General features: G+C 30.7%; 1 protein-coding gene across 1 annotated transcript in view; it reads left to right on the top strand.

Moving 5' to 3' along the window:
- Positions 1–2,157: 2,157 nt before the first annotated feature.
- The window catches only part of LOC130666649 (inactive tyrosine-protein kinase 7-like), a 30,644-nt gene continuing 9,863 nt past the window's right edge, over positions 2,158–22,938 (top strand). The window contains exons 1-2 of the mRNA XM_057467837.1: positions 2,158–2,469; positions 13,398–13,700. Of these exons, the coding sequence (XP_057323820.1) occupies positions 2,430–2,469; positions 13,398–13,700 (343 nt within the window). The 5' untranslated portion in view covers positions 2,158–2,429. The remainder of the gene's footprint in view (positions 2,470–13,397; positions 13,701–22,938) is intronic.

Here is a 22,938-nt window from a genome sequence, read left to right as displayed (position 1 = left end):
TTCTGCTACAGACTCAATGGGTTAATCGTAAAATATTTATTCAAAGTTCTCAAGTGTATGAAGACGACAGGTCTTCAATGAAGTTATGAATATTCAAAAGAAAACTTTGCCCCGGGAAACTTTTCGACACGGCTTGCAATTCAGAAAATTAAAAAAAAAAAAATAATGATGATAAAAAAAAAAAATCAGAGACTAATATGTATGTAAAATGAAAAAGTTATATATGAAAATAAATGTATAAATGAATAAATAATTATTTGAATATTATACATAAAATTATAAATATAATAAATATGTAAGTATGTGACTGTTTAGATTGTTGCTATAAATAATTATTACTGGTAATGATAATCAATACACGAATAAATTAATTAATAAATAAATAAAACAACGACGTAAAATCTGTCATAAAAATATGTATGGATTAATATATCATATAAATTGTAATTTCAAAAAAAATTATTATTTTAAATCCTCAGAAAAAAATTATTTTTATTATTTTAATTACCAAATTATTAACTTCCCGCTAAGAAAATTGAAAATTTTCAAAAAAAGGGAAGTTATTGGTTTCGGTCCGATTTTCGAAAATCGAGTTTTCAGATGTCGACGTTTTGAGGTCCTAGGCAGCTATTCTGACTATTCCCGGATGGACGTCCGTGTGTATGTGTGTGTGTGTGTGAATGTGTGGGTATGTGTGTGTGTGTGTGATTTTTTTTTTTTGTCCGACGATATCTTTGGAACGAATCAACCGATTTGAACGTACTTGGTGGCAATCGCAAGAGCTCACCAAAACTTAGAATTAATTAGATTTTGGGGTAGATCGGTCATGTAGTTTACAAGTTATACGAAGAATAAAAATTAAAAAATTTTGTTGTTTTTGGTTTTTTTCATATAACTCATGAACCACTTACCCAATTCATCTCAAAATATAATCAGTTCCAACTCTTGTTGAGCCCTTTCTATTGCCACCAAGAACGTTCAAATCTATTGATTCGTTCCAAAGATATCTCCGGACAAAAATTATAATTTTTCAGTGAAGGTATGTTTTACCGGCCTAACAAGCTCGAAGAGCTCAAAAATTTACAAGTAATAATGTTTCCGAGCTCCCTGAGCTCGAAAACAACGGGAATTTTTTGGGCTGGCCCGCAGGGTCAGACGGTTTTCAGATTTTTTTTTTATGGAAATTTTTTTTTTTAAATTTGAAAAAAAATTTCAAAATGTTAGCTCAATTTTTTATGACCGAAAATAAGTTCAAATTATGAATTAAAATTTTTACGATCCTGAAATTGACAATTATCAATTTTCAGATTTCTTTTTCAACAAATCAATTACATAAAAACAAATAAAAATAAACTGAAAATATGCACATGTAGGAAATTTAAAAAACTATAGGTGCAATTTTTTTAAATATTTTTTTTTTATAATTTACCGTTTTGAAAACAAATCCAAAAATTATTAGACGTTGGCTTACTTCAGTATTCGAAATTTTTTCATTATTGAATTTGATGCTAAGTAAAAAAAATTTTTTGCCAAATTCATATTTTTGAATTCCAAAAAATCCCCTAGATATAAAAATTTTCATTTCATTTTTTTTTACTAAACAAAAAAAAATTCATCCAAATTTTTCAATCCAAATTTCATGGACTCTAATTTCGTTGCTGTTGGTCATTGGCACTAATTAAAAATCGAAAGAAATATATAAATAATTACCCGATAATAAATAATTCTTAGCAGTGATATTGCCTTAGGTCGATAACAGAGTCCAGTTGTCCAATCTTGTCTACTTTCCCCCTCTCGCGGGCAGATTTTAAAAGTGGCCAACCCTCCAGTTAGCAACTGAACCCCGAGAATCCCGATAACAAGAACACCAAATACAAACTTCTCCAAAGAGAATAGGACAGAACAGACAGCAGACGAATGCCAGAGCAAAGAAGACCAGAGAGTACGATCACGGTTCCCACACACACACACTCGTCCACCCACACCCACACTCACACTCAGACCCTCACCCACACTCGCATCCACAGTTAAATATACAGATAAAGAGTAGGGATAACAGAGTGGAGTAAACCCATACTACTAAACGTACTGAGCATCAGCGGCATCAGCAACGACAGCCGGCACGGCGTTACCCGGCATGGGTCGTCGGCATTTGCCTCGTTAGTTCCGCGCGTCCCTTCGTCTCGTACGGACGCTTATACACCATCTTCGTACAACCAATATCCTATATATATTTCTATACATATATATATGAACTTATTGGTACCTTATCATCAATATATTTAATATCATTCAGAAAGCATTCAAATTAAAAAAATAAATAAATAATCGCTGTAAAAAATACGGGAATGTGATAAAAAACGTATTAGTCTGGCAGAAACAATTATCCATTGGAATAATAACACCAGTAATCAAATTACTACTCCAAAATGAATAATTTCGCGAGGAGTCTGGCCTTCCTCTGCTTGGGTAAGTGATCAAAGTACTACCAAATCAGACGGTTCAATTTAATCACCAGAAAATAAGTAGAAAAAGACATTATTGATTGGGCGTATATACAAATATATATATATTTTTCTCTCATCTTATTTATTGACAGACCAGTATAGTATAAACTTTCATTCTTTGCTCACAGCGTGTATTATTTCAACGCAACTTTAGACTGAGGGTGAATCGCATAACCCTGATTACCCTCCAATGCGTTCGTTAAATTTTTTTTTTATAATTTTTTTATTCGCTAGATTTTTTTTTTTGCTATTCTCTTATCCCTATATATTACATCTTCGACCACATATGAACATACACACACATATATATATATATATGTATAGACTAACAAACGTATGTCCGTAGCATCAGTCTGGTTCTGCTTCTGCCTCAACCTCTACCTCTACCTCTGACTCTCCAATTAACACCGAAGTAATGCACTTTTTCCCTCGCGTTATCGCACTCTCGTATTTTCTCCCTTCGCCTTCCCCTCGTTCACTTTCCACTCACGCATTCCTCTGATTCCCACACACGTCATATTTTTTATTTCAATGGCATCTGCAACTAAGAGATTGCACTATTAGTTGGTAATTCAAATAAATAATGTGTATATATATATGTATTAAATGGAAAAAATTTGAGGTAATATATGTATATACATATAGAAAATGTAAAATATCTTTTATTAGAAGCTTTGAGGGTTGAGAATGTGTACAGTGTACTAGTAAGGAAGGAGGGTTGTGAAAATGTACGAATCGAGGATATAAAAATAGGGAGGAAGTTTATGCTGGATTAGCACGTCGAATTTATACGACTGTATACGTCTGGGCTGAGAGAAATCGTGATAATATTTTTCGCTTTATTTGCACGTCAAAGAGATTATATATATGTATATATATATATATTTATAAAGAGAGAGGGGAGGGAGGGAGGCATGAAGAAATAAAGAAAAATATTAAACGTATAGCAAGAAGAGTAGTGGGTTCGTGCCAATGAACTTTATAAATATATACACTCTTTCAACTTGAACTGTACGTAGTTTTGTACAGAAATCTCGACGGAATGAGCCCCAGCCGGAGAGTAGATGGTAAAAAAAGTTAAAAAGATGCTCGGATAATACTCGAGGCGCGGTCCCTTGGAAGGAAAAAAAGCGGTCGGATCGCGATTTTCGAAACCTACAGGTCATCTCGATGACGTGATGAACCGGTTTAGAGACGCTTAGAATGTATATCGCCGTGGAAGGAGAGGCGAAAAAAATAGCTAATGTATGGAGATATTAAAATAAATTAGACGGCTTGTAGGCTGTTAGCTGTGCTCTGATACTGGGTTTTAGTTCGGATAAAATTAAGATACCGAGCCGCTAAAATATCAATGAATTTACAACAAATAAAAGAGCGATATCTCAGTGCCGCACGTGATGAGATTATTTTATTGGAAAAAAACCAGTTTTTTACTTAGTTCTTTTATTTATTTATTTTTTTATTCTATATGTCGATGATGAGGACACGGATTGACTGAGAAATCACGAGGTCGTTCTTAAAAACTCTTTTAGGGTTATTTTTTACATAAATTCCCTCTTTATTTAATCCATCAATCAATCTTTAACTTTTTTTTATTTTAAATACTTTGTATTGACTCATAAATTAATTACACGTGCCAATATATATGTACATATATTTATTCTTAATTTTACATTGTAAAAAATTTGGAGTGAATTCCAAGTGATTATGGATTTTAATTCACTCCATCACTCGGAGTTTGTATTTTTAGCGGAGTGATTTTGGAGTGAACTGGATTTTATTTAAATCCGCATTCACTCCGAACTGGAGTTTCAATATTAAATCAATCTCTCCTTCGGAGTGAATAAATAAAAACTCCAAGGAGAAAATAAATACACAGTAATCCGCTCCGCGTTCATTCCGAAAATTTTTAACAGTATATATTTTTTTTAACTCTAAAAATAATTTGTCCCATGAATTAAAAATGTAATCAATGATAGTATATATGAAAATATAATGAACCGTCTGGGCATTACGGGGAGTGAATTTTTAAAATAAACTCAAAAGAGAGTCGAAAAATAGACATGTGGTATGACACGAGGGAAGATCGACAGGGCGTAAAGCCGATGATACCAGGGCACTTGGGGGATCGAAAGAGCGTTTTGAGCTCGACTCGGCCATTCATCTTGGGCCCGGGTGCTCCTAATTACACGTCTCGAGTTACGGATGAAAATTACGGTGCTCTGTGAAAAGGGGCTACACTGGCACCTACACACCAGCATTACTACCCCCATCATCACCGCAGTCCTTATAACATTGGCCAATTCATTTTTTATATTTTTTATTTTATCCATTCTCATTTTTTTTACTTCTTAACCTTTTCTTCTCCATCTTCGCCTCCTATCCTTCCTCTCCCTCCCTCTGTCTCTCCTCTCTCTCTGCCTCCATTCCATACTCCTTTCCTCCAGCTCAAGCACCACTAAGGCTTCTTTGTCCACCTCACTATATATACACACCCAACAGTAGAGCTCAGATATTCTATTCTCCATCGCACGGCGTTATTCGGTCTCTTGCTCCGAACAAAGTCGCTCGACGAACTCTTTTTTAAGGGTATGGAAAAATTATGAACAAAAAAATTAAAAAAAAAAAAAATTCATATATTGTACAAGTAAAAATGAGAAGGAGAGATGGAGAAAGAGAGGAAAAATAGTCAAGAAAAAATCTTCAGTACTCTTGAAAAATAAAGCCGTTTGTTTTTTAAGTATGGGTATATTTATGAGGCCAATTGTGACACTTATAAGTTCAACTGAAATAACAACGTTCAACTATTATTAAATTTAAACTACAGTAATAATAATAATAATAATCGTAGTCTGTCATTTAAATAAATTCATTACATCTTTCGTGGTAATAATTTAGTCGATAGAAAATATTTAAATAATTATTTATTTTATTAATTAGGTAATTAATTATCAGTTTCAATGATAGTTTAATTTTTTATTGAAATATTATTATTAAAAAAATTTATGATCCTGAAGTTAACAGACAATTAACAATTTGAATTTTTTTTTCAACAATTTAATTTAAAAAAAAAAAAAAAAAAAATGCACATGTAGAAAATTTAAAAAACTACAGATGCAATTTTTTTAAATATTTTTTTTTTATAATTTATCGCTTGGAAAAAAAATCCAAAAATTATTAGACGTCTAACTTCAGTATCGGCAGAATGGGGTAGCCGTAAAAATAAATCAATTACAAAAAAATCAAAACTAAAAATATGCACATATAGAAAATTTTAAAAACTATGGGTGCATTTTTTTCAAATATTTTTTTTTTTATAATTTATCGTTTAAAAAAAAATCCAAAAATTATTAGACGTCTAACTTCAGTATCAGCAGAATGGGGTAGCCGTAAAAACAAATCAATTACAAAAAAATCAAAACTAAAAAAATACACATGTAGAAAATTAAAAAAACTATAAGTGCAATTTTTTCAAATATTTTTTTTTTATAATTTATTGTTTAAAAAAAAATCCAAAAATTATTAGACGCCGACTAACTCGAGTATAAGCGAAATGGGGTAGCCGTAAAAACAAATAAATTACAAAAAAATAAAAAGGAAAAATATGCACATGTAGAAAATTAAAAAAACTATAGGTGCAATTTTTTCAAATATTTTTTTTTTATAATTTATCGTTTAAAAAAAATCCAGAAATTATTAGACGTCTAACTTCAGTATCAGCAGAATGGGGTAGCAGTAAAAGATAAAAAAAATCTTTTTTTTAACATTTCTATAAATATTTTACGTGTAATTTTAAGCAATAAATTTGCTGGGCATTCTAGTTTGTAAAAAAAAAAAAATCAGGGATTGATCGGTTGATTACAGAATTTAATAATAAAAACGGATTTTATCAGCTTACATTAGACTTTTTTTTTAAATTTATGAATTAAAAGACTGATATGATATTGACGAAGACAACTAAGTACAAGGAAGAAAATGAAGAGGCGGTTAAATCGATAAGCGGTTGTATAGTTTCAGACGAGGGATGAACTCTTTACGATTACAAAGAAGTGATATGAAATATTTATATTTATATTTATATATAACCCGAGGCAACTCATAAATACTAAAGTGTCAGAGATAACGTCTGTATCTCGAGGATGCAGCTTTTTCCGGTCCAGTCCAATATACGATTTTTTATTTTTCTTTTAAATTTATTTTCAAAATAAATTTACGTATCTATTTTTTAAAACCCAACAATCTTATTACATACTCCGATAAAATATATTTTGTTGCTAAAAATAATTCACTTTTAATTTTTTTATCTCAATCTCGGCTTGAGTAGATATTTTTTTTACCGACTTTATTGCGTCTCTCGAGTTTCTTTACGGTCGTTCGGGTCTTTCAATGTTTTCTTTAATGTCAGATTAATATACATACATATATACGTAAATGTATATCTGTACATTAAAATTTTTCAATAAGATAAAAACGAAATGAGGATTTAAGAGATCTTCATTCCAATTAGTCACTTATTTAAATTTATCTTTCATTAAAATATCAAGTACTTGAATATTTATAAATTATTTTTTGTTTATATACTTTTATACATACATTCAAAATTTTTCTTCGTTGATTCTCAAGAAGCTCATTGGTATAATTGCCAGTAAAAAAAAAAAAATTGCAACGTCTAGGGACGAAACGCGTCGACGCATCCGTGTTATTATTCCATGCGTAAAAACATAATGTAAAAAATATAAGAAATGTCAAGTAATGTTCACATATGTATATGTATATACACAATATACAAATGTATATTACATATACATATTGTCACTTGACGTTGAAAATATCTCTTGAGTATAAACAGTACTACTTTTACGATCCACTACTGAGATTGCTATGTATCCCCTCATCATACTTTTTTTTTACACACATAAATATATACATATATCCGAGTCAAGTTTGATCCAAACATTTTGTGCTTCGGTCACCAGCTGGTAAAAAATTTTTTTTTATGACGTTTACACGGAAAAAAATGATGCTCAAAATTTTAATAGTTTGTAGTTTATTTTTGACTTAAAATTAGTATATTTGTATACTAATATCAAACCAGGATCATTATACATTACAAAATGGCTATTATTTATTTAAAATTTGATACATATAGAAGACCAACATTTGTCATTTCGTATATTAAAATTAATATGAAAAAGAATCGATAAATTGGTATCTACAGTTATTTATTACTATTCAAATAAACATAGAAAAATTTAAAACATTTACCATTTATTCGATTTATGTATATCGACACTGCCATTCTAATAGGGCGTATCCCACAAAATTTGACGTTTTCACTTTTTTTGAAAAATGAAATCATCCCTGGTGAAAATTTGTCGGACTTCTGTCTGAAAAACTCAGTTCTAGAGTTCTAAAGACTTTTTCAGAGTTCTAAAGACTTTTTTGGACAAAAGTCCGAAAAATTTTCACCAGAGATTGTAACAATGTGCAGCATATGTAAAAATTTCAGAGGTCAAATTGTTTATTTAGTATTTTTAAATAAATATTATAATATGTCGTATCCCACACGCAGATTTTCGCGCCATTCTAACATTTGTATAGGTTCAGTCACGCTTAACATTTTAAATTTTAAGATAATTTTAAGCAAGTAATTAACGACATTAATAAGAAGGTAATTATGCATAATTTTTGACTCTTCTTACGGCATAAAATTCAAAATTATTTATTCACTACAAATGCCTGTATTTTACGAAAAACATGAAAATAAATTTATAGGTTATACCAATGTAAACATCTTACAAATAATTTTGTTTTGCCGACCGTGAAACGTTTTTATCGTCTCCTGAAAAATTTCTCAAATGTGAGATAAGGCATATTAGAATGGCAGTATCGATGTAATAAATTAATTTATAATAACGAATAAATAACATTTTATATTAATTATTAGCCAATGGGATAGAATTTATAAAATAAAAGTTAAAAGTTTTCGGTATTTTTATGAGCAAAAAATCAGTATCTAGTATACTAATTTTTCATTTTATTATTTACCACTTATTCGATTTATGTATATAGTAAATTCATTTATAATGATGAATAAATGATATTTTAAGCTAATAATTGATCAGTGATATCGAATTTATAAAATAAAAGTTTGTAACTTTTGCAATTTTTTGGCTGGAAAAATCAGTATCTACACGGAAAAAAATTAATCGTGAATGCAACATGATGCAGTCTTGGTAAATAAACATGATGAAATCATGTTGCATTCACATGATTTGTCATGTTTCGGCTACATGATAATCATGTTTCGGCTACATGATAGTCATGTTGCTGCCACATATTGTCATGTAGCCGAAACATGACAAATCATGTGAATGCAACATGATTTCATCATGTTTATTTACCAAGACTGCATCATGTTGCATTCACGATTAATTTTTTTCCGTGTAAGATAGCAATTCTTAATTTGACCAATAATTACTTTTTAATAGATGTACGCCAAAAATTAATTAATTTTCACTAATAAGTCACGTATTTATACCTAAAAGTAATAATATTTACTTATTTTTTGAAATTATTGATAGTAGTTTTTAGGAATCTACAAAAATTAATAAACTACTTTGCATTAAGTACATAATAGTACTAATTATTGATAACAGATTCCACTTTTTACTATTATTTATTAAATTTTAACATTCTGTTTTTTCCGTGTACGTAGACAATTTTTTTGCTCCTTTCAATTTATATTTGTTTTTAAACGAGTAAGTGTTAAAACATTAATATAAATAAAAATAAAATAAAATGAGACAGCATTAACGAGTAAAAAAATATATTTCTGGCTCTTTAATTATTGTGTATATACATATATATGTACGCATTTAATTTGTAAAAACATGAGTATTATTACAGTGTCTAAGAGAGCTGAAAATAAAACGTGATATTCATCTCGAGAATAAGTTGTAATACAGTACATATATATGTATATATATATTTAGAGAGAGAGTGAGAGAGGGAAGGTCTGGTCGTAAAAAGAGTGGGGCTGAGTAGTGTGAGTTTATAAAGGAGTAAAAAAAATTTAATGAGAATTTAATGAGGAGTCTGTCGTACTCGACGTCATAGATATATGCCCAAGTATTTCGATTATCCGATCGAATTTCCACGTTAAAATTATCAAAGTTATGCAATTATTTGAAACCTCCACCCTCACATAAAACTACTGGATTTTCTCAGTCTACTCTCACTTACTCGTTATTAAATCGATCAATTTTCCGATACATTCATCAATTCCGCCAATAAATTTTTTATAAATGTTTTATTACACACACCAATTACTCGTAATATAATTTACACATAAAATACAAGAGAATATTTAAATATTTAAATCAATAAATTTAATTTTCAACATTTTTTAATAAAAATACATTTTTATTTTTACTCCTCTATTTTCGGGTCGAATTCTTTAAATATTTAAATATAAAATAATAAAAAATCAGTTAAATTTATCAGTTTTATTCGATACCTTACATGTAATTATTTTTATTTCACGTAAAATTTTTTTAAAAAAATAGTTTAGTTTTTATTAAAAACCGGAAAGTATTAAAAATAAATACGTTGAAATGAAAGGGTAAATCTGTGAGTAGTAAATAGAGTTGGAGGATATAAGAAGCCTTATATATATAATATATACCTGGAAGTTTTAGAATTAGGCAGGGCGGTTCAGTAAAAGTGTGCGTGTGTGTGTGTGTGTGTGTATATATATGGATATACACAAATACAGATATAGAAACCGACAGAGAATAAGTATAGTGGTATAGAGCTCACTCGTATGGACAAAATAAAAGAGCTAGGGGAACTCTGGGCATGTCGTCTGATGGATTTATGGCCCAGTGTTGTGTGGACTGAGCAGCCTGTATTTCCAGCGCCAACGGTTTCGACGGCACACTCAAAATCACAGCGCTCACACACCAGAAAAAGCACCAGTAGTTTATATACATACATATATATGCGAGAGTATGAGCAAAAAGAGAGGGCAGATGAAACGAATCGCCGTGTAGAGAAAGATAAAATAAAAAAACGCAAGCAAAGTTTAAGAGTAGAATCTCTCAGACTGAATTTTCAGTTTCTTCCTTGCATACTGGACCCTTTTACTCTCCTCTTTCTTCTCATTCGTTTACTTGCGCAGATAACTATAGCTACACGTGCTGTAAAACTGACTAAAAGCTTGAGCTGGAGTCTTTAATCCAGAACGAGCCAGTTCGATCGCCGCTTTCTTCCATCTCGTTATTCCACCATCGCAAAAACAATGGACGTGAAAAAAGTCCTCCTCTAATGCTATTCTTCGGTCTCATCGTTTTTACGTCATTTTATTTTTTTTTATTTTATTATATATCTATATATATTATTCAGTTTTATTTTTCGCTCCCATTTCTACCCTTATATCCATCCCTAGTAGTGTATTGCCGCTTCTAGTACAACAACTGTACCTTTTTTCAGTTTCACATTCGTTTGATTCGACACGACGGATAAAAATCCCCGGGCTAAAGTTTTATGAGAGATCCGTTACGATCATAAATCGTAATGATGAATAAAAGAGGAACATTTTTTTTATTCCAAGGGGTGAAAACTGGAATTATGACAAAGTCTACAGACTAACTACTGCATTTAGCAACATCGTGTTACTGATGAGTGCTTCAATAAACTTTACAATACGTACATTACACTGTACACCGTTTAGTTTAACAAACTGTAAATTTATGTAGCAATTATTTAACTCTTTGTAAAGATCGCTGTTAAATTTTGATGATTTAACTTTATTTGTCTAAAATACTTTACTATCCTAGACGTTTTAAATGTTTACTTCAAACTATTAACTTTTTAAAATATTTAAATTATACTTTTTACGGCCCAAACATTTATAATTTCATTTTTTTAGCTGCAATAAAATTTTATTACAAAATTTTTTTATATTTGTTTGTACGATTTCGTTTGAAAAAATTTAATGCCTTAGGGTATACATTAAATATGGAATAACTTTTTTTTTTATTTTAGTAGGAGAACTCGGGGCAAAATGACCCCGTAAAAATTTTTTTACAAGAATATTTATTTATTGAAAATCAGAGAGAGCTAAAACGAAATGAAAACGCGGATCGAAAAAATGAAAATTTTGATCTAGCCTCCCGGGTCAAAAATAAAATTTGATTCAGGCTCGCTTCACCTTATTTTCTTTTGAAGTTATCGATTTGCCGACGATTTTTTGATAAGATCTCGGCTTTTTCGACTTAAATTAAATTTTTTTAAACTTTTTGAACTTTTTTCATCTTAGTTTTAACTTATTTCAACTTATTTGTATTTTTCGATCTTAGTTTGAACTTATTTGTCTTTACTTCGAGCACGATAGTCATTCACTTTACTTTTGAATGGCTGAATCAAGTCGAAAAAAAGTTATTTATTCGCCTTACTTTCGCATTAATATATAAAAATTATTTCACCTTAGTTTTGACTTTTTCGCTTTATAATTTAAGTCGAAGAAGTCTAAATCAAATCAATTTCGACTTGATTTCAACTTTTTCGTCTTAAATCGTGACTAAGTAAGCCAGTTAAGTCTAAACCAAGGCGAAAACTCAATGTATTTCATAGCTCCGTAAAAAAAGTCGAGTTTGTCTTGTGAAAAACGGCTCCAAATTTCGACTTGGTAAACCAAGTCGAAATCAAGTTTTATTTTTGACCCGGGCTTACTCAGGGTGGTCGAGTATGTATCTGAAGATCGGAACGTTTTTCGAGCAACGAAGAAAAAAAATTGGGATGTAAACAATTTACTGGATGACTTTATTTCCGAAATGTTTTAATGATCCTAAAGTTACCAGACAATTAAAAATTTTCGAATTTTATTTTCAACAATTTAATTAAAAAAAAAAAAGCTAAAAAAATGCACATGTAGAAAATTTAAAGAATTATAGGCGCAATTTTTTTAAATATTTTTTTTTCATAATTTATCATTTTTAAAAAAGCCCAGAAATTATTAGACAACGGCCAATTTCAGTTTCACAATGTTTCACACATAGATGCTGGTATGTCAGCCGATAATCAGGCTACCTCCAACTACCGGAACTACCCCTTAAGCAGTAAAATTACATACATAAATTCTCTTAATTTTCGTTGTCCGAAAAACGTTCCGATCTTCAGGTACATGCACTCTAAAACCAAGTGTGTAGTCGAAATTAATACACTTGCCGAATAACATTGAAACGCCATAAGCAATCTATAGATTTTTAACACACCGTGGAACGTGTTTTAAGTGACTACAAAAAACTATAGTTTTGATTATGGCCTTAAACATAGAACACATTTAATATGTGTTAAAATAATACACTTGTATATAACACACTTGGTTTTAGAGTGTGGTCAAGTTGTCCCATATTCTCTCGAGATAAACAAAAATTTTTGAACCAAAAAAAAAAAAATAATAATAATGGCGTCTCATTTAGCTTGAATTTCTGGTACATTAAATATTACCTCAAATACACGAGTAAAAAAAGTTTTCCCAGACATTGTTTTATTAACAGAATGTAGTGTAGATATTAATGACAAATACGTGGAACAAATCTCAGAAAATATCTGTGAGTAAATTGCAGTATGTATTATACCCCTGGGAAATATGTTCATGTTTGATGTTAACAAGAGAAGTGAGTCTATAGTCTATATACTTAAGAGCACGAGTATATAGAACGTGAATACGACAAGTGCAAGTACACAGAGCAAAAAACAGTAATACTGTAAAATAATAGTGCTTGACATTATAAACGTCAGCATAAATAAATGAAAAAAAAGTTAATAGTCTATAAAATAGTAATGGTAATTAGCAACTAAATTAATGAATAAATTATGTTACAGTTGGACTCGCTCGTAGCCAAGAAGGAGGTTTATTTTTTTCCGTGAGCCCCGCAGATCACACAGTAGTCGAGGGCTCGCCGGTACGTTTGCGTTGTGAAACTCAGCCAAGTGTGGGTGTAAAACACACGTGGAAACTCGAGGGCCAGACTCTGGCACCGAGTCCGCGTCGTCATCAAGTCGGCGGGGATCTCTATATCACTAGAGTAAACAGGATACTGGACAGTGGGAATTTCGTTTGCGTTGCATACCACGAACCAACTGGATACAGCATCGAGAGTTCACCCGCTAAAATCGACGTACAATGTGAGCATAAACTTAACTTACACTTATAAATTATAGTACTTGTTTTTCTCATCTCCTCGTTCATTTTTCATTTAATATTTTATTTTTTATTGCATACTTACCCTCAACTCTCAAGCTTTTGTTCTAAATCCTCCAGCTTTTTTTTCAAATATTTATTTCTTTTAATTTTCCCCGTCTCGCTAACGGCGATAATAAAAAACCAGACTAACGGCTTTTGTCAAAATAAAAAAAATAACATCTTGGCGATAAATACGAGCAGAGTCGAGTTGAGTTGAAGCTTTTTCTAGATCAACGAGGATGAGGAGGTTGATGTTGTGGTGTCCCTTGTCCTCTTGCTTTCTCGTCGTTCCTGATCTCACGCATGCGTCTACTATATTCTGTCTTATATCTACACATATATGCATACATATTTATATATATATGTGGATATATGGTAGATGTATACTAACAATGGAAAGGAAGTTGTTGAACGTGAAAGCCGAACTGAAAAGACAAGGACGAATAGAAAGGGCAAGGGATATATATATATATATATATATATACATATACATATGTGTTGAATGTATGAGAAGACGAAGAGGCTTCACTCTATACAGTAAATATATATCGTTACTTGTTGTATAGTTTTGTATATGTATATATATATGTATATGGTTACATGGTAGGTGTATAACTGTTATATGGGTATAATATACCATGTAGCACTGTTACATTACATACTGTATGAGTACACTAGGTACACTACCTCTGGCCCCTACCCTATGTACCGAATAATTAAAATCATATCCCCTAGTGGCGAGATTTTAAGTCGCCGTGTTGTAGACTATAAATGAGTGTCTCGATTTACCATCTGACAAACGATGATATGGTATATATATATATATATATATGTTTGTATGTATGTATGTAGAAGTATTAAAAAAGCGACGAAATTACTCTCGCGCCATATTATATTTCTATTGATGTGTCGGTAGATTTAAGTATTACGTGGGTGTAATATATATTTACACATTATATATGAAAATCTTTTAGTGTTATTGTCTTTGAAGACTGTACGCTATTAGCGAGTGATAAAAAAAATTAATCGTTTAAGTTCTTGCATTTTAAAAAGCGAAAATAAATACGGATTTTTTTATCTTTAACTTTTTTGTCTTCTTACTTCGCGAACAAGTTTTATCTTTCAAGTTTAAGAAACGTCTTTTGTAAGAAACTATTTTTTTTTTTTTTTAATTTGAAATTTTGTTTTGGTATTGAATAAAAAATCGTTATCAGTAAAAAATGGCTGCTTGGAAATAAATATTAAATACATATATATTTGGCTGTGATTAAAAAGATATAAAAAGTTTAACTTTACTAACAATCTCGTTAAAAAAAATTTTAATTTTTTTCTTTAAATATTCATAAATATTTTACTCAATTCTCGATCCTTGATTGCGTTTCTTTATACTTTTTTTTTGTCATTATTCATTATTAAATTTTTTTTTTATCTTTTATCTGATTCGTATTCTTTTGATCTGTCCATCGATTTGTCTCTTCCTCCCTTAATTATTTTCTTAATATATTTTAAATAATAAAAATAAAAAAAAATCTTTCACCACTAACGTGAAGATCATAAAATTAAATTCTTGATGTTGTCGATCATTTTGTCCTCATAATTACTATTAGAGAACATTTACAAAGACGACTAAAAGTTGCTGACGCCTCTCAGCTTACTCTATATCTTTCACCGCACCGCGGTCTCTTTAATCTTATGGATTACTTGAGATAAAAATGTGTACTCACTCTGAATAAATGCATTATTTTTTATACGTTTCATCACTCAGCCCGCGTAACTCAAACACCACTTGAATTTTTAAACAATTTTTTTAAAACTATTTACTCTCTCGCTCTTTCACTTTTTACTCTTTCACTCTCTATTCAAATTAACTCATTTAAAAACTTAATTATCAATAATTTTAATTATCAAAACTTTATTAATTACCCAGACAGTTAAACATCATTTAAAACAATTAAACTTACTTTGTTTAAAAAATTTAATTTAATTTATAATGCGCGGTAAAAAATAAAAATAAAATTAGCGATGTTGACAAGTGATTAATTAACGGTTTAACAAGAGCGTGTTGATAATTATCTTACCCCTAAGAGTCAACAGCACTGGAAAAAAAAAAGAAAAAAAAATTAAATTTAAAAAATTGGCACGCGTATGCGAATAATTTTGATTTTATCCGATGTCCTGTGCCTTTGGCTTGTAGTTGATAGGGAGATATGTGAAATAAGGCTCTTAGTATACTCTATATATATATGTATGTATGTTTAGGGTGTGAGACTCCCAGCAGTCGGTCAGCGAATCTATATCAGCTAGTTTGCCAAGCCCTGTTTGCTTATTTTCTATTTAGTCTTTGTCTTTGTCTTTGTATTCTCTTTAGTCGTCTGTCGTAACGTTTTATCTCTTTTACTTTTTTACCATTGTCCTGATGTTTTTCTCCCTCGAATTATCTAATTCTCGAGCAGAAAGCACAGAGCCAAAGAAAAAGAGATAAAACGATATTGCAAACGTGCCCCGAGTTTATATTCGATCTGTATGCTATTATTCAAAAGGGGACATTACAATTTGTGTTGAATACAAAGTACACTGTGGATATAAAGTAAAAAAATATATATATATATACGTATGTAGATAAATAAGACTAGCGTATCTCAATAGAGCACTGGTAATTATTTTTACCCAATTTTGAACGCGATGCAGAGTTAAAGGACCCAAAGATAAACTTTTGATTACCATACGTTATTTTTTAATTAATAAGTATAAACTATAAGAGAGGCTAGGGTAAAGAGTGGGGGATACCAAATTTTTTTTTAATCCACAATTCTTTCTAATTCGACAAATTTTTAACTTATGGGACAAATCGAACACTGTAGAATTCTTTTTATAATTATGATTTGGAAAAAAGTTTTAGTGAAGTCTTAGATGGCCGATTTTCCCCTTATACGCAGTATCTAAATATTTTTTTGGCATAAAAACAAAATTTCTGTTCAAAATATTTAATTTTATTAAAAAAATGTAAAATTACTATGATCCCGGGTCAAAAAATAACTTAAATTTGACTTTTTTGACTTGAATGAATACTAAGTTGGTCAAGTTAGCCAACAGCAAGTCAAAAATGGAAAAAAAACACATTTGATTTTGCCAAAAAAATATTTAGACACTACGTATGAAAAGAAGGGGCAAATCGGCCATCTAAGACTGTTCCCATGGTCTTCCTAAAACTTTATCACGGTTTGAAGTCAATTTTGAGAAAAATCAATTTTAAAACGTTATCTAAGTTTTAATTCGATTCAGATTATGTTTAAGTATATAAAAATATTAATTTCTTTAATGCCGTACGATGGACGGTGGAGTTTCGGTCCTTCAAGGTCATGGGAATACCGGTATACTCCAAACTTCCAACGGAAGACTCCACCAAAAGTTTTTTTTTCAAACCATAATTATAAATAAAAATTTCTACGGTGTTCAATTTGTCCCGTTAGATAAAATTTTTCTAATTAGAAAAAATTGTGCATTAAAAAAAAATTTCTTATGTCCACTTTGCCCCAGTTCGCTGACTTACTCCAAAACTCGATGCAAGCATTTTACCCTGGCCTCCCTTATACTTATTAATTAAATAGTAACTTTGAGTAAAGTTTATTTTTGGATCCCTTTAACTCTGCATCGCTTTTAAAATTAGAGAAAAAAAAATTACTAGCTAAAATGGATGAAAAACCCATTAGCTTTTAGCTAACTTGCCCTAATTAGTATCCATTCAAGTCAAAAAAACATTAAATCTGATTTGGTTTTGCTTCGTCGACTTGAATTTCAGAAAGAAGTCAAATTCAAATAATTTTTTTGACCCGAGATGTCTCATTATTATGCTACATCCACTATAAATAAATATATTAATCAAAATCCATCAGACATTTCATGTTAATTAAAACATTGAATTACTCTCAAGATGAGTAAGAATGTAAAAGACACCTCAAAGCCCTGATAAAATTGCATCCTACCATGGCTTCCCAGTACGAGTGACTTGTGCGTTATTCCAATAAATCATACACCACAATATATACATACGTACATATATATAACGTATATTATGTACACATAGGTAGATGGATGGATAGATAGTATATGTATATAATATGACTTTGTCAATATACATGTGACTGCGTTGTTTTTACACACGTGGTCGAACGCAAACATTCGCATTTTCTTTCATCTAATTATACAAATATTTGTATTACTCGATATTGATTATCGCAGTATTTGTTTTAACGATAAAATATACTTATATTTTAACAATAAAATCATAAAAAAATATTTTTCACCTTTAGATTAATATTTGACATTTGAAAATATTATTTACTCATATGAAAAAACTAAACCCGGGTCAAAAAAATAACTTGATTTTGACTTGCATGTGACTCTTAACTTGGTTTTGGCTACACTTGGTTAAAAATTTAAGTCAACTAAGTCAAATTCACGTCAGACTTGACTTGATTGACTTGAAAATTTAAGTCAACTAAGTCAAATTCAAGTGAGACTTGACTTGATTGACTTGAAAATTCAAGTCAACTAAATCAAATTTAAGTTAAGCTCGACTTGAATGACTTAAATTTAAGTCAACTAAGTCAAATTCAAGACAACGTGACTTGAATTTGACTTAGTTGGCGTAAATGGGTACTAAGTAAGACAACTTAGTCAAAAGTAAGTCAAAACCAAATGTATTTTCATACCTTATAATATATTTTTCATTTATTAAATAAAGGAACTTAATTTTGACTTGCTTTTGTCTTCGTAAACTTGCTTTATTTTGAATTTTTAAAATTGCGTCAAAATCAAATAATTTTTTTGACCTGGCAAATCACCAAATAAATTGTAATTTACAACCAATTAACAAATAAATTGTAGTAAAAATACTATTAGCGCGCATAAAGTGCAATTATGACAAGCAAATGATCGAATCTGCGGATTTTTAGTACACATATATATGTATATACATTTGTAAATATAGTACTCAATTTGTGTATACAGTCTATACTGGCCATTAAAATTGCAATTATTTTAATTGGAAATGCTCGTTGGTTTGTACAAACGCCCTATCCACTACCACCTCAACTTCCACTACTCTACTAACAGAAACACTAAAAAAATTTTATTTTTATTCCGCTTGTATTTTAATTATTTCTCCTGTATCACCACCTACAGCATTTCCCTTTTACTTTTCAGCTCGCTCTTATTCTCTCCGTCGATCTGCATTATATTATACACGCGCGATAGCACCAGCCCCGTGAGATAGTGCTTTTCGCGAACAAAAATGCAGACTCGCTAACAAAAAAAAAAAAATTAAATAAACGAGTGAAGAAAGAGTTAGGAAGACAGGGGGAATTATTATTATTCACTTCGATGCGTAGTGCTCGTTTACATACATATATATATTAAAATATATTATGTATATTACTTTTTCTCATTCTTTTTAACTTCATTTTCTCTAATACAAATTTCTAAAGAGACCTCATTGCCAACTACATCATTAATTATATTTCTATTTTTTTTTTACTAGTACATATATTTTTATTATCAAACTCATATCTTTTGAAAAAATATTTCAATAAAAAATTCATCCGCTATTTCATCTCGTAATTAATCCAATTTATTTTTGTTAACTAATTGAAAAAAAAAAATAAAAAATCTCAATTTTTTTTCTTAATTATTTTATAATTAATTACTGTAAGTCTAATTATTTTATTGAGTTCATATTTCTAACAATTAAAATAAGTCTAGACAGTAAATGATTTTAAAAAAAATTACAAAGTCTTTTATTTGTTGTCAAGTACATGCTCATATTTAAAAATAAAACCGCAGCGGTCATTAAATATCAATAGTATTTAATAAAAATAATTAAAAGTATCGACAAACCGCGGCGGTGTCCGCGGTCCTCGAGGTTCCAAGCATTAAATAAGTCCTCAAAAAAAAAAAAAAAAAAAAAACCTACTAAAGTTTAAACAAACTAAAAAAAGTTATATAAAATAATATTATAATTTTTTGGTAAACTCTTGCGGGTATCGGGAAACGAACTCACGTACATACGTCTGGCCCGTAGTTTCGAGAGCCATAAAAGTTTATGGTGTGTTCGCATCGACCGAGTCCCGGAGTATTTCTCTCTCGCTCAGTTATTCGGCTTGTATTCGAGCTCTGTCTCTGTCTTTTTCTCTCGTCCCTTCGCCCCCACAATGCTCGTTACCATGGCAACGCGCCGTGCAACCCCCGATACTACTGTACTCTACTGGCACTATACTAGTATAGTAGAGAAAGAGCAAGAGAAAGAGCTGAGCTGAGAGTTGAGAGTAGAGTCGACGACGATGAGAGCTCCTGGCATCTCTCGTTTTATTTCCCCTGGAACTCGGAACCGATCTCCTCCATTGGTGGGTACCCAAGTAAAACTACCGACCAGAGTAGACTAGTAAAGTACCTGAGTAAAGTTTCCTATTTTTTTTTTACTTTTTTTTACACATACAAATGTACTTAGAGTCTGTATATTTTATATATATGTATATAAATGAGTATGTGTGTAAATGTGAATATGACACGCACATATAACTAACCAGGCAGTCACGAAACGTTGGTGGTATAGACATATATAGCAGCCTTGAGCAGACTCCCCTGGCTCTTATCAGGACACTCACGACTCACGAGCGTCGAGACGTCGAGAGTATAGTATAGAAAATAAGAGTAATGTTTGAGAGTGATGGAGAGATAATAGAAGAAGATAGTTAATGTTGTATAAAGGAATCGCGAAAGAGAAATAGTAGATGTCATATCTTTGCTTAAAAATTTTTTTTTTAACACGTTACCTTTTTTTTTGAGGATCGTCAGAAAATCATTCTCATTCTCATTACTTTGTTACACGTGGATACCTTTAACATTCATTATAATTTATAGTATTATTTTACACTAAGGGAGTTGGGGATTGACGAGATGTCTAAGCGAGTAATTAATTCTCGTGGCTTTTCAGCGAATGCTATTTAGTTTTACAGAATAATTTTTTGTCGAAGAAAATTTCGGGAACGAGGGAATTTTTCGATGAAAAATTATTTTAAAAATATTTTTTTTTTTTTGAGATCCCTGGGGACTTTGCGCTGAAGTTTGGAGTAGAAAATTTTTTTTTATCAAAGTTTTTGAATATATTTTCTATACAATAACTGATATGTGAATTTAATTTAACTTTAAATTCAAAAGAGAATTAAAAAATTTTGTCAGGTTAATTAAAAAAATAGTAAATGAAGATTTTTATTTAAAAAAAAAGGGATGAAAAGATTTATGAAGACTTAAATACAATTTATTTTCGTATTGTTAAATAGCTTGTTCGAATTAATAGAGGAAACAATAAAAAAATAATATACCGAAATGCAGGTTATAAAGTACGAGCAGAAATGGGCTTATGAGAAACAAAAAGATGAAAACAAACTGAGGTAATTTTTCAGAAATAATTTACCAGTACTTTTTGTTTTTTATTTTTTTTTGTTCATCAACAAAACAGTTTACTTATAAATGGATAAAACTCACTTGGCTGTTTGTTTTCATAAACAATCTATGGAGTTTTTCTCCAAGATTTTTTCGTGTACAATTTCTGCAACTGAAATACAAACAAAGAATTACGAAATACAAAAGTCAAATAAAAATAACCCCTAACAAAAGACAGAAAAGAAGAAATCATAATATATATGCAAAAAAAAATTTATTATTTTCTAAAGAATAAAAATTGAGATGAAAAGACAAAGTTGGAACGTAATCATCACGCACTCTCGCTTCACGACAAGTAATCGTTCTGCTAAAATTTAAAACCGTACAAATATCTCGTCTAAAGCCAAACTTTTTTTTTTCTTTTCATTTCTCATTGTATACTAAAATTTACCCTATTCTTATTCTAATACATGCACATACGTACACACATAAATACATATGCACATACATGTACACATAAATGCATATGCATGTACATATGTGTGTAAATAACAAGCGTTCGCAAGGAATAAATAAAAAAAAAATGCGTTCGCGGGTCGTAGATCGCGACTTACGAGTCGCGGGGTAGACCACCACGACGTTAGTTCATTCGTTAGGATTCGTCAGTTCAGCATCAGCTCGACTTTCATTTTCGGCACTTGTTCTTTCAAGCCTCCACTCGTTCATTCGTTTCCGCTACGCCCGCTCTCGTTTACGATCGGCCGACTATGACGTTCATCTGTGTACATTTTACTTTTACTCGTTTTTTTTCTTTTTTTAACATTTTTCTTTCTCTTCATCCTTCTTTATCCCTCACACACCAGCCGACCTAATGTATATATATACATTATACATATATTGCTTCCTTATTTTTTTCTTTCACCCCCATTTTATCTATCTTGTATCTATACCTTCCCTATACCGTCATCTCGTTGCTTGTTTTATTTTTTAATACTTTTTTTTTTGTCGTCAAATATTCTGTCGCTGAAATGAAACGCCGACACTCGAGGCGATTTCATCGAAATTAAACGTAACGGTGCGGTGTACAAAAGGAAATTAAACTTGTCAGTCTTTGTTATTAATTAAATTTTTTTATTTGTCTATTCATGTGTTTATTTGTAATTAGTTTTTTTTTTTTATGCATTGCAATTTTTTTGTGTCTGATCATTGAGTTCTTTTTCTACTTACGCGCCACTTAAATAAAACCGGGTCAAAAATATATTTTAAGTAGTAAAGGAATCAATGAATGGGAAAATTTTTCCGAGGAGTAGTTGGAGTAGAAATTAAATTCTCAAGTATAAAGAATAAGATGTAAAGAATCGTAAGTGTAAAATATTTTAAAAAAAAAAAAAAGGTGTTTAATTTATCTATTTAGCAGTCTGGTGCCAGACTACCGCTTAGCCGTTTGTTTAAACAAAAGTTAATTCCTCATGGACCAACCGGGTATAGGGAAGGCAAGAGAGGGCGAATGATAATAATAAACGTTGCGCCCTCGAGTCTCTGGTCGTGTGGCGGGACCTTTGATCTCTCGCTTCGTTTGTGCGTTTAAACACGCTTTTCCGAGTACTGAAGAGCTAAAGAGTAAAAAAAGACCGCGAGCGAAAGCACGAGAGTCCAAGATCGCGAGAGAGAAGTTTAAAAATGAAGAAAAAATAAAAAGTCAAGAGCCGGCTCTCAAGTTGTACCAAGTGAAAAATTTTA

This window comes from Microplitis mediator, chromosome 4, assembly GCF_029852145.1.
Source record: "Microplitis mediator isolate UGA2020A chromosome 4, iyMicMedi2.1, whole genome shotgun sequence".
NCBI classification, from domain to species: Eukaryota; Metazoa; Arthropoda; class Insecta; order Hymenoptera; family Braconidae; genus Microplitis; species Microplitis mediator.
Note: the sequence above shows the minus strand (reverse complement) of the source record. Positions and strands in the feature narration are given on the sequence as shown.